Raw genomic sequence first — 12,580 nt, forward strand, 5'->3', positions numbered from 1 at the left:
TCGCTCGCCACTCTCCCAGATCTCGCTCGCTCACTCGCCTCTCTCACTTTATACAATTGATCTTGTTGTATATGTATACCAAAGCAGATTATACAACTGTTTTTTTTTTGTATATGTATAGCAAATTATACATATATATGTTTGCTATGGAGCGCAATTATGCAAACTTTGCTATAGCATACAAATATGAATTTTGTGTTTGTTATATGTGAAAGTTGCTCAAAAAAGAACTGCTTTGTCATTTTTCTTGAACCTAAGCACCAAATTCATCCAAAAACACTTTAAAACTACACCAAATGACCCAAAATTTTATATTTACACTTCTCAATATATGTAATTGATCTTTGTTAACAATACTAACTTGAAACATAACTTATTTGTGAAAATTTAACTTTCAAACGTTGAAGCTTTCCGAACTTTAGCAATGTCTGAACAGCACTCCCCAGTTGGATTTATGAGAGAAAAATTAATAAGAATATATTGTTACTTGTTAGTAATAGTGGAGTTTCATTATGAAATAAGGTGGGATTAAATATTTTTGATAAATAATTAAAGATAAATTTTGCAAGAGAAATCCAGTCCCATTGAAAGTGGACTAGTTGGATTTATTCGATTTTTCATAGTAGAAGGTTAGCAAAAATAAGATATCTTTGATGTGAGTTTGTGAAACAAAAATTAATAGTAAGAATTTATTATCAGCAATGGTAGAATTTCATTATAGAATACAACTAAGTAATGTAACTTTATGAACCGCACTATAGTGTAATTATCTCTAGATTGGTTAAATATCCTATATACAATATTAGAGATTGAAATAGTGATTTATAGCCCCATAATATTTGGCAACCAAACCGCCCTTTAGTGTTCATATTTGAGGAAGGAAATTGATGGTTGAGTTAGATTCGATATTTATTTTCTTTTACCTGTTAAATAGGTGTATTTCTTGAAATAATAGACAAAAATTATTTAAATTACCAAAAACTTAAGATGTATAATTATTTTAATTTTTTTTATTAAGTGACTAAACGCTTTTTAAAAGTGTGGAAACATGGGATGTTGGGTTTTCAACTATCACTTAAACAACCCACGATTATTATCCACATGCCACATGCTTAATTATCACTATTTATATTTAATTTTTAAGATAGATGTAATTAATTAGCACTAAATATTGAAGGAGAATCTTAAAAAACTACAGATCCAAGATTTTAAGCTAGAACAGGTTATGGTATAGACTATTTATATATATTAAGTGTTTTTAAAAAAAATATATATAAATACAGAATTTGAGTTAAAGCTACTAATTTTTTTACCAAATTTGTAAATAAAGATGGCACAACCAAATAATCTCATTGAAATTTTCACTGAAAAATGCATAGTATTCTTGGCCCAAAAATATTTTGATTGAATTAGTGGGAAAAAAAACTATATATCCATGTATCGCGCAGCACAAAAATTTAGGATTCATAAGGAAGTATTATGATGTTTGGTATAATCATTAATATAGAAATCTAACCTTATTACAAGTCATAATTGGACAACTCACGCTAATAAAAAATTAATTCTATATATATACAATTAATTTGATCTAAATATAGTATAAATTCTAAGAAGTAGTTGATTGAATTTGGCTTAGATCTAAATTGATTTTAATCATAAATTAGTTCATTATTTCCAATATTAAATATATTTTTTGTGTAATTAAAAATATATTATATAATCTACAAATGGATAAATTTATGTAAAATAGTTTTTCAAAACATAAGGTTATTTTAAAAAAATAAATAAAGTCCCTAATTTAAATGTCATGCATGTGAGTTCATGTATAAATGAAGATTACTTTAATTTGTGGTCTTATTTCTTATATCCATATTATAATGAATTGAACAGTTATATTTATGAGGCACCAAATTCATCTCAAATTATTGATTCACCAAGGTTTTTTTTTAAAATAAATAATAAAATTGTGTGTGTAATATATATATATATATATATCATGGGTAAGTTTTGTTTTGGTCCTGGTGATATACTTCTCAACATATTTAACTTTAAATAGATTAAAATATGTATTTTTTAAACATTTATGTAGAAAATGTGTGATATTTAACTATTTGTATAACTATATTATCGTGAAATACGGAATAATAATATAAATTTAAATTTGATATTAGTGATTAAATTGTGGGAAAATTAGTAATTATGGCAAAATTTGTGAATACTACTAGAAAAAGGGATTAAAATTGCATAATTTAATTAATTGAAGATTAAATGTCTTATCTGTTTGCCCTTAATAGAGGTTTGAATCTAAATGGTCATACTTTAGGACGTTTAGGTTATTAATTGCATTTGTTTACATTAAGATTTAAGCAGTTATTCTTAATCATTAATATCTCAAAATAAAGATCTTATTATTAATATCGTTGAGTGATATTTTTGCATGGATAATTTATATCATCATTGTGTCCATAATTACCGGTCGTCATCACTAATTATCTTTGTCATCATAATCATACCATCATAACGATTAATCACCATCATTATCGCTAACCACCCATTGTCACCACAACCATCATAACTAGTCACCACTACCTCCACCATCGTCGCCACCATCATAACTAGCACTATTGCCAACTATTACCAACATCATCGTCAACTACCACACATTTTTCAGTCATCACCACCATTACCAATCGTCACTATTGTGTCGATCGCTACAAATCTATCACCATCATTACTAGCCACTAACACCAACCATTACTTAACCACTAGCACCAAATATAAATATTTTATTTGAAGTGTAAATTTATTATATTTAAAACTAAATAGATTATACACATTCAAACATTTTAAAAACAAATAGTCATAGTTATTTAGTATTCATATCTAGAAACATCTTAATTACTCAAATATACATTCAAATTCAAATATTTTAATCTTAATACGTACAATAAACCTCAATATGCTTTTAACATATAACCAAACGTCAATATTTTTTTAATAATATACATCTTGACCTTTACAAAAGTAGACAATAGCCGTTGGGGACCTTTAATATATACTATTAATCATTGAATTTTTTAAAAGTTTTATTTTTTAAAACATAACTTGTAAAATACTCAATTGGCACATTTTGTTAAACTTGGAGCCCTTGTTTTATAAATAATGTCAAAATATCTGCCCCATAATATGGGCCCAAATGGACAAATCATTAATTTGTATTTTATGACATTGTCAGAAAAAAAAACTTTTATTGGAAAACGTTAACCAACGGATAAAATTTCCAAAGTATTGGTCAAAAATTCAGATTCAAAATTATTACTATTATTTTTATTAAATTCATCATCCCCTACCCCACCACCCACTAACTCCACTAAAGTGACATTCAGAAATATTTTTACAAAAATGGTACATTATATTTGGGATATGATTCGAAATAGTTCCTTAAATATATTTTTGAACAGTTTGAATATAGATTTGATTATACTTTAAAATAAATATTTTAAGAATTAAAGTGAAGAAAATAATATTTGAAAAACAACTATTTTACTGGGAAAAAAAATAAAGTTTTGTGAGTGAATTATTTTATCATTACTTGAATAACTCAGATTAAAAAAACTATCCAACACATAACTAAACAATGTGTTTAAAGTACTTTTTGGAAGAATTTTTTTCATGTCCAATAAACCCTTTGTAAATTTGTCAGAAGTGAACATTTATTTGTTTTTATTTAATGTTTAAAAAGATTCTGTTCATTAAATTTGAGGAAAATTATGAAAAAAAAAAATTAAACAAAACTAACATAAAAGTGTTGCACCTCAAAAAATTACATCAAATTATAGAAATACAATACAAACTGTCAAGAAATATATTTAAGGGACTATTTAAATCTACATTCAACATAAGTGACCATTTTTGTTATTTTCCTCAAAGTTGAGATGGCATCTTCCATTTTGTATATTTTCTATATATACACGCATAATATACACACAAATTCCTATCAACTTGCCTAATAGTTGTCTGCACGACTACTCATTTTCTTCTTCTTTTTCAAACTTGAAGCTCAACAAGTAAGTTTGTTCACATTTGCAAATATTGTTTTCTTGATTAGCTGTTTTTTTTTCCAACATTTGTATGTATATTAGTTGTAGTTTCATTGAGTTTTACAAGATTGGTCTAGCAGAAGGCTATTGAAGGGGTATGTGACAAAAAAGTTTCTTTTTTTGTTCCACATTGTGTATGTTTGTTTTGTTGAGTTTTGTTGTGTTTATGAGCTTTTTGGTAGACTGTTCTAGCAGAAGGTCCTTGAGGAGGGTTGGGGTTAGCTTATATTCTTGATTTGTACTGTGTAACAACAAAGATTCTATTTTTTTTCTACATTTTGTAGTTCTATTGAGTTTTGCTGTTTTTATGAGTTTTACAAGATTGTTCTAGCAGAAGGCCATTAAGGGAGGTGGGGTATGTGACAAAAAAGTTTCTTTTTTTATACCACATTTTGTATGTTTGTTTTGATAACTAGAGAATTTAGTAGTTCTATTGAGTTTTGCTGTTTGTATGAGCTTTTTAGTAGATTGTTCTAGCAGAAGGTCCTTGAGGAGGGTTGGGGTTAGCTTGTATTCTTGATTTGTACTTTGTAACAAGAAAGATTCTTATTTTTTTTCAACATTTTGTAGTTCCATTGAGTTTTGTTGTTTTTATGAATTTTACAAGATTGTTCTAGCAGAAGGCTATTAAGGGTGGGGGGGGGGGGGGGTATTATTCCTCACTTTGAATGCTTGTTTTGTTATTTTCATAAGCTTTTAGTAGACTGTTCCAGCAGAAGGTCCATGAGGAGGGATGGGGTTAGCTTGTATTCTTGATTAGATGTTTTTCCTTTCCTTTTTACTACTTTGTAACAAAAAATATTCGTTTTTTTTCAACATTGTGTAGTTACATTGAGTTTTGCTGTTTTTATGTGTTTTACAAGATTGTTTTAGCTGGAGGCCATTGAAGGGGGTCATATGTGACAAAATGGCTTCTTGTTTTATTCCCACATTCTGTATGGTTGTTTTGTTTACTATAGTACTGTTTAGTAGTTTTATTGAGTTTGCTATTTTTAAGAGCTTTAAGCATACTGTTCCATCAGAAGGCCATTGAGGAGGGGGGAGGGGGTAAAAATGGGGAAAATGTGAATACCCATGATGGGTTTGTGGTGTTTATCATGTGGTCTTGATTAGCTGCTTTTTCTTTCTTTTTTACTATGTAACAAAAAAAGATTCTTGTATTCCCAACAATCTGTATTCTTGTTTTGATAACTATGGTGTTCATCTTGTGATCTTGATTAGCTGCTTTTTCTTTCTTTTTTTACTTTATAACAAAAAAAGATTCTTTTTCCCCCAACATTCTGTATTCTTGTTTTGATGACTATGGGTTTGTGGTGTTTTAGTATGTGGTCTTGATAAGCTGTTTTAAAAAAAAAAACTTTTTCAACAACAAAAAAAAAAGATTCTTGTTTTTACAACATTCTGTATTCTTGTTTTGATGACTCTGGTATTTAGTAGTTTTATTGATTTTTGCTATTTGTATGTTTTTTAGCAGATTGTTCCACCACAAGGATATTGAGGGTTTGTGAAAAAATGGGGAGAATGTCTATACCCATGATGGGTTTTGTGGTGTTATGCCTGTGGACTGTGGTAGCTGAGGGAGGATCTATTAAATACAAGGACCGAAAACAGCCATTGGGTGTTAGAATCAAGGACTTGCTGAAAAGAATGACTCTTGAGGAAAAGATTGGTCAAATGACTCAAATTGAGAGGGCCGTTGCCACAGCTGATGTTATGAAGCAAAATTTCATTGGTATGCTTGTAATATGCATTTGGTTTTTTGAAAAAGGCACATCTATAGGCTATGTTACTCGGACTCCCGAAAAATGTTGCCGCACATGTGTCAAATCCTCCAAAGAGATACTATCTTTGAATGATCCAACACATATTTTTGAGAGTCCTAGCAACATAGTATAGTATGTGTATATTTGGTTACTTATTGTTGTATTGCCTTTAAGAAAAAAGATATTGATAGATCACTGTGGCCTAAGACTTAAAAGGGAGTGAAACTTTTTACTAATTTAGGCAGGGAGATACTATCTTTGAATGATCCAACACATATTTTTGAGAGTCCTAGCAACATAGTATAGTATGTGTATATTTGGTTACTTATTGTTGTATTGCCTTTAAGAAAAAAGATATTGATAGATCACTGTGGCCTAAGACTTAAAAGGGAGTGAAACTTTTTACTAATTTAGGCATGGAGAGGGGAAAAAGGATTCTCTTAGATTCATTGTTGTCTTGTATTTTGGAGTTCATCCTCAATATTTTTTCTGGCAGGGAGTGTACTGAGTGGTGGAGGCAGTGTACCTGCACCCAAGGCCACTGCTCAGGTTTGGACCAATATGGTAGATGGGATTCAAAAGGGTGCTCTTTCAACCCGGCTTGGGATTCCCATGATTTATGGAATCGATGCGGTTCACGGACACAACAATGTCTATGGGGCTACAATCTTTCCTCACAATGTTGGCCTTGGTGTCACCAGGCAAGTATTCCCTCAGTGATAATTATTGATTTTCAGAATTTCGGGTTTTGATTCTTAAGTTCCTTTCCTTTTCATCTAGTGATAGTAAAAAAATTTGCTAATTTTATGCAGGGATCCTGAATTGGTGAAGCGTATTGGGGCTGCAACTGCACTTGAAGTTAGAGCTACAGGAATTCCATATGTGTTTGCTCCCTGCATTGCAGTGAGTTGATATGATTACACTTTGTGCATATGGTGCTTCTCTATGTATGTTATGTCTGAATAATTGTTTTATGGTAGGTATGCAGAAATCCTAGATGGGGCCGTTGTTATGAAAGTTACAGTGAAGATTATAGGATTGTGAAAAGCATGACTGAGATTATCCCTGGTCTGCAAGGAGATTTGCCAGCTAAATCTAGGAAAGGTGTTCCTTACGTTGGCGGAAAGTATGAATCTTTATCCCTTTTTAGATCCTCGTCATTTCCTTGACGATGTGTTAGTTATGCTAGCAAATTCTTATAAATCATCTATGATTCTTTGAGACTATCAATGCTGATGTTGTTGTTTGTTGAACTTTCATATGATTAAGGACTAAGGTTGCAGCATGTGCTAAGCACTTTGTGGGAGATGGTGGCACGAAGAATGGTGTTGATGAAAGCAACACTATAATCAGCTCAAACGATTTATTTGACATCCACATGCCTGCATATTATGACTCACTCAGAAAGGGTGTTTCAACGGTAATGGTGTCTTACTCAAGCTGGAACGGAAGAAAGATGCATGCCAACCGAGACCTAATCACTGGCTTCCTGAAGAACAAGCTCAAGTTCAGGGTAAAGATGATCATTTCACTTCATTCTAAAATTCCACCAGTTAAAGTAAAGTCGGGATATATTCCAGTATATAACCCAACCTCGTTTGGTCTTTATCTTTCAGGGTTTTGTCATTTCAGATTGGCAAGGGCTTGACCGGATTACTGACCCTCCTCATGCTAATTACTCTTATTCTGTTCAAGCTGGAATTACAGCAGGAATTGACATGGTTAGTTAGTCATATAAATTCGTACACGGATCTTTCAATCATCTTATCTTGGATATGTTATACTAGTTCTTTATATTCACTATGACTTTTGTCTATGCAGATTATGGTTCCTGAGAATTATAGAGAATTTATCGATACTTTGACTTCTCAAGTGAAAGCCAATATCATTCCCATGAGCAGAATTGACGATGCTGTGAAGCGGATACTGAGAGTTAAATTTGTCATGGGTCTCTTCGAAAACCCAATGTCTGATCCTAGCTTGGCAAACCAACTCGGTAGCCAGGTAAAAAATGTCACCTTAGTTATCCCAATACTATGATGCTCGGGCTTGTCGGGTGCATTTTGGATAGTCCGAGCAGCATAGGTATAGCTCTTGCTTGTATTAGATTTAACCTGCTTCATTGTCTTTTCTATAGGAGCATAGAGACTTAGCAAGGGAAGCAGTTAGGAAATCACTCGTGCTCTTGAAGAACGGAAAGACGCCTAGTTACCCACTGCTTCCCCTTCCAAAGAAAGCACCAAAAATACTTGTTGCTGGAACTCATGCAGACAACTTAGGTTACCAATGTGGAGGCTGGACAATACAATGGCAAGGCGTTGCAGGCAATGATCTTACAGTTGGTACGTTTTCACACTCTTGTATTTCATAGTTTTGGCAACATCTCTATTGTGACATGATGCAACAATTTCTACTATCTGCCTGCCATCATTAGCGTTTGAACAACACACAATGTGCGTGATTGATCAAATTATACAGTGATTTCCTCCTCCTTTCTAGACATACTTAATCCATTGTTGCTTGGACACTTTGAAAATGCTGATGATGGATGTGTGTCGGATCCTTCAAAAGTAGTGCAGTTTTGTTGGAACCGACATGGATGTGTTAGCATTGTAGGAGTGTCCAAGCAGCATATTACATGCGTTTTACACCAACTCTATTCTGTTGTTTTACTTAGCCTTGTAAATAATACTGTCTGTTACTCCTTCTCACACAACACATCATTTTCCGGTTTTGATACGCGTTCCATAACTTGACAGGAACCACCATTTTATCTGCTATCAAGAAAACAGTTGATCCTTCAACACAAGTAGTCTACCAACAGAACCCTGACGCCAACTTTGTTAAGTCCAACAAATTCTCCTACGCCATTGTAGTCGTGGGTGAAGTCCCATACGCAGAGATGTTTGGTGATAGCTCAAACCTTACAATAACTGAACCCGGCCCTAGCACCATCAACAACGTCTGTGGGGCAGTGAAGTGTGTTGTAGTCGTTGTCTCTGGCCGTCCAGTCGTGATGGAGCCTCACATTGCCAAAATGGATGCTCTTGTAGCTGCTTGGCTCCCTGGGACTGAAGGACAAGGCGTTACTGACGCTTTATTTGGCGATTATGGCTTTACTGGTAAACTCGCCCGGACATGGTTCAAGTCAGTTGATCAGCTCCCTATGAACTTTGATGATTCACACAATGATCCTTTGTTTCATTTTGGATTTGGACTTACAACTAAGCCAGTGAAAGCCAATTACTAAACATGAAAAATGAGTAATGCAAAGTCATTTTGTCAACAATTTGTGCAAGCACTGGCTTTCAAGAAAACAAAAAGTGGTATAAACTTACCACAAAATTAAGCCAGTAATCTTGTTATTTATCATTATTAAAGCTTGTGAATTTTGCCATGTAACATATAAGCCTGAGAGGATTGTAATATTATGAACCTAAATGGAGCATTTATGAAAATGAGGCTTAGTTATTTTGTGTTGTGTTGATTTACGAGTTTAACAGAATTCAGTAGCTTTGACTCTGCTCTATTTTGGTGATCTACTACTAGTCCTTTTTAGTATATGGGCTCCAAAAAGCAAGTTGAGATTTTTATGTTAACAACTTTTAGAGAAAAATCCACTTACATAATTTAACCAAGCTAGAAATGGTGAAAAAGACTGATTTAGTTGAAATTATTGGGGTGTGAAAAATGTTAAAAGTATTTTATTTGAGCACCAGACCCAACTAGCAAGTGGTTAAAAGGGACCACAGGTTTGAAAGAGAATTTAGCATTTTGGGAAGTCAACTCTCTTTATCTCTCTGAGTTTGTTTCTCATCCCTTCTACGTATTGACCTTCATTAACTACGCTGTAAATCTCATCAATCAATATTAGGCTCCCGAAGAAAAAAGCTCAACGAATGTCCCCAATCCCGCACATCATATGGACATACTCTCCCAAAATCATCTTGCAAATAACATATATCATATTACATAACCTTGAATATATCGTATCAAATTACTTAAACGACAGAAATAATCAAAGGGTACAATTTAAGCACTTAAATAACCCATATATAACAATACTTTAACTTTTCACCTAAATTACTTTAACAAAAAAATTAAAAATGTTGATTTTTTTTTTTGTTTTGTTTTACATTGCAAGTAAAATATTATTTTTTGTATAAATAAAATAAGAATTTATCAGTAACAGGACTAGAAAAAGACTGTTGAATTTTTTTTTTCATATTTACCCTTCTTTTTAATAACCATCTCTTTGAGAAAGAGTATTAGTAACAACATTTAATTATGTCAAATATAACATATTCCAACAATTCACTTAATATGGAACATATAATATTTAACTCTTTATACCGGTGATCCAATAATATAAAAATCGTTTAAATTTGCTTAGTGTATAAATGTTAAATTCAAGAATCGTATCTTTTAAAATATAATGTATTACATGATTTGGGCTTTTACATGTAGCACACGTGCATCAAAATTAGTGAGAAAAAAATATCAAACTGAAATAGGATAGAACTGTTTAATATAGCCCCTTTTGTCTTCTTTTTTTTCCTCAAAATATTCCAAGTTATTTTATTTTGTTCTTGCAGTTCAAGATCATTAATTAGTACACTAGATAAATATTACTCCCTCTGTCCCAATTTATATGACTTACTTTCCTTTTTAGTCAGTCCCAAAAAGAATGACACATTTCTATTTTAAGTAACAATTTGCCTATAAAATGTCTTTTTTACCCTTAATGAAATGATTTACAACCACACAAATTTCTATCATTCATTTTGGACCACAAGTTTTAAAAGTCTTTCCATTTTTCTTAAAGTTTGTGCCAAATCAAAGTACATCACATAAAATGGGACGGAGGGAGTAGTAATTATTACTGACCATAAATCGACATTCTATGAATATTTGTCATAAAGTATAATTAATTGTTTTCCTTTTAGGACACAATCTTATCTTGGAAAGAAAATTATAAACATATTTTCTACCTAAATAAATAAGGTAAATAATTTTTAAAAATCCTACGTGTAAGCTATTTGTGTTTATCTTAAACTGATTTATAGTTTTTCCCGTTAATCTTGATCATAATCACTAATTAAATTTGTAGATATCATAATCATTTTAAAATACTAATACTACTCAAATACTATATTATAAAAGCTTCATAAAAATTCCAGTATGTAAACTAATTCACTAATTTCATCTCTTTTACTTGGTACGTTTTCTTTATTAATATTTGTTATTCACTATTTTGCATCTATTTTTTGCACGATAATTATTTGAATTTTGAATTTCTGGGTGAATTTTGGTGATTTTTTTTTTTGTTTTTACATACTTAATAATATCCTTTTCATTATTTTTCTTCTGTTTTTCCGCTTTTAATTTTGTTGTTAATCCATATATTAACAACAAAATAATTGATCTGATTGATTATGTTTATAATTTTAAGCTATTAGTGTGTAAAACTTGAGATCTTACTTTTGTTGTTTTAGTATATAACGATGTAAAAAATGGATCATGTAAGTATTTTTATGTTATTAGTGTGTAGAATTTGAAAGTGGCGGAAGCAAAAATATAAAAAGATATGTTAACACTAAGATGCAAACTCGGGCTCAATAACACTAAAAGAGTCTTAAGCACCCACCCAAGAGCCAATGGACGAATTAGATCATCTGTTCATCGGATACTCTATGATAATTTTATACAAATATCTCTTAACTTCTACATAGATATATATATTCCGAGACGAGGTTAATGGGTTCTTGAGCACCCAACGGAGTCTATGTAGGTCCACCTCTGTACAAAATAGATCGTGTATGTATATTTATGCTATTAGTGTGTAGAATTTGAGATCTTGCTTATGTTATTTTAGTGTATAACGGTATACAAATTGGATTGTGTATGCATTTTTTTTATGTTACTAGAGTGGGACTTGAAATATTTCTTTTGTTGTTTTAGTGTATTTAACGGTAGAAATATTAGATCGTGTATGAATCGTGTATATATATCTTTATGTTGTTAGTGTTGTTTGAGTGTAAAAAAATATAAAAATCATATCGTGTATGTGTAACAATATAAAAATTACTTATCTTACTCTTATAATTTTGTCTATTTACAAAAATATTTCATATTAAGTTATTAAGTGATCAGCTATGAAATCAAGAATTACAATCACGTTATTGGGACTTGTGCTACTATTCTCAACATGGGAATCATGCATGGCACAACAAGGAGATTACATGCTCTACAAGGATCCCAACAAGCCAATAAACGCGCGAATAAAGGATCTTATGAGTCGGATGACATTATCAGAGAAAATCGGACAAATGACACAACTCGAGAGAAAAAATATGACAACTGACATCATGAAAAATTACGGGATAGGGAGTCTATTGAGCGGTGGTGGAAGTGTGCCAAAACCTGAAGCAACAGCCCGGGAATGGGTTGATATGGTGAACGAATTTCAAAGAGGAGCATTGTCTAGTCGGTTAGGGATACCTATGATTTATGGGATTGATGCTGTTCATGGACATAATAATGTTTATAAAGCTACTATTTTTCCTCATAATGTTGGACTTGGTGCCACTAGGTATGTTTTTTCGATTTTCTAATTTATTTATTTTTAACTTTTATATACTGACGATTTCAATAACCTTATAAAAGTATAAGGTATGAGTGCCTTTCCAAACCCCCCCCCCCCCCCAAGGAGCAAAA

General features: G+C 31.7%; 3 protein-coding genes across 5 annotated transcripts in view; 2 read left to right on the plus strand and 1 right to left on the minus strand.

Moving 5' to 3' along the window:
- The window catches only part of LOC107058085 (two-component response regulator ARR22-like), a 5,694-nt gene extending 3,096 nt beyond the window's left edge, over positions 1 to 2,598 (minus strand). Inside the window, exon 1 of the mRNA XM_015303400.1 lies at positions 2,474 to 2,598. Within this exon, the coding sequence (XP_015158886.1) occupies positions 2,474 to 2,598 (125 nt within the window). The remainder of the gene's footprint in view (positions 1 to 2,473) is intronic.
- Positions 2,599 to 3,970: 1,372 nt separating this feature from the next.
- Positions 3,971 to 9,334, plus strand: LOC102599864 (beta-glucosidase BoGH3B-like). 3 transcript variants are annotated; one of them, XM_015302878.1, is made up of 10 exons: positions 3,971 to 4,067; positions 5,575 to 5,832; positions 6,360 to 6,564; positions 6,676 to 6,766; positions 6,844 to 6,989; positions 7,133 to 7,376; positions 7,480 to 7,584; positions 7,685 to 7,867; positions 8,001 to 8,205; positions 8,623 to 9,334. In XM_015302878.1, the coding sequence occupies exons 2-10, from the start codon at positions 5,613 to 5,615 to the stop codon at positions 9,111 to 9,113; spliced, it is 1,890 nt and encodes a 629-aa protein (XP_015158364.1). In that variant the 5' UTR covers positions 3,971 to 4,067; positions 5,575 to 5,612; the 3' UTR covers positions 9,114 to 9,334. The 3 variants fall into 3 exon arrangements, with proteins under 3 accessions (XP_015158364.1, XP_015158368.1, XP_015158371.1); XM_015302882.1 differs by having other exon boundaries at positions 3,977 to 4,067; positions 5,572 to 5,832; XM_015302885.1 differs by lacking the exon at positions 3,971 to 4,067 and adding an exon at positions 4,135 to 4,195.
- Positions 9,335 to 12,018: 2,684 nt separating this feature from the next.
- LOC102592848 (beta-glucosidase BoGH3B-like) overlaps positions 12,019 to 12,580 on the plus strand; it is a 5,919-nt gene continuing 5,357 nt past the window's right edge. The window contains exon 1 of the mRNA XM_006340375.1: positions 12,019 to 12,455. Within this exon, the coding sequence (XP_006340437.1) occupies positions 12,019 to 12,455 (437 nt within the window). The remainder of the gene's footprint in view (positions 12,456 to 12,580) is intronic.

This window comes from Solanum tuberosum, unplaced genomic scaffold (genome assembly GCF_000226075.1).
Source record: "Solanum tuberosum cultivar DM 1-3 516 R44 unplaced genomic scaffold, SolTub_3.0 scf00017, whole genome shotgun sequence".
Classification (NCBI taxonomy): domain Eukaryota; kingdom Viridiplantae; phylum Streptophyta; class Magnoliopsida; order Solanales; family Solanaceae; genus Solanum; species Solanum tuberosum.

Excerpts from the sequence above, each read along its gene's own strand:
- LOC102599864 (XM_015302878.1), top strand. The coding sequence starts at position 5,613 with ATGGGGAGAATGTCTATACCCATGATGGGTTTTGTGGTGTTATGCCTG. Across the intron at positions 6,990-7,132 it reads GTTCCTTACGTTGGCGGAAA|GACTAAGGTTGCAGCATGTG; the intron begins GTATGAATCTTT and ends CATATGATTAAG. Across the intron at positions 7,585-7,684 it reads TTACAGCAGGAATTGACATG|ATTATGGTTCCTGAGAATTA; the intron begins GTTAGTTAGTCA and ends TTGTCTATGCAG.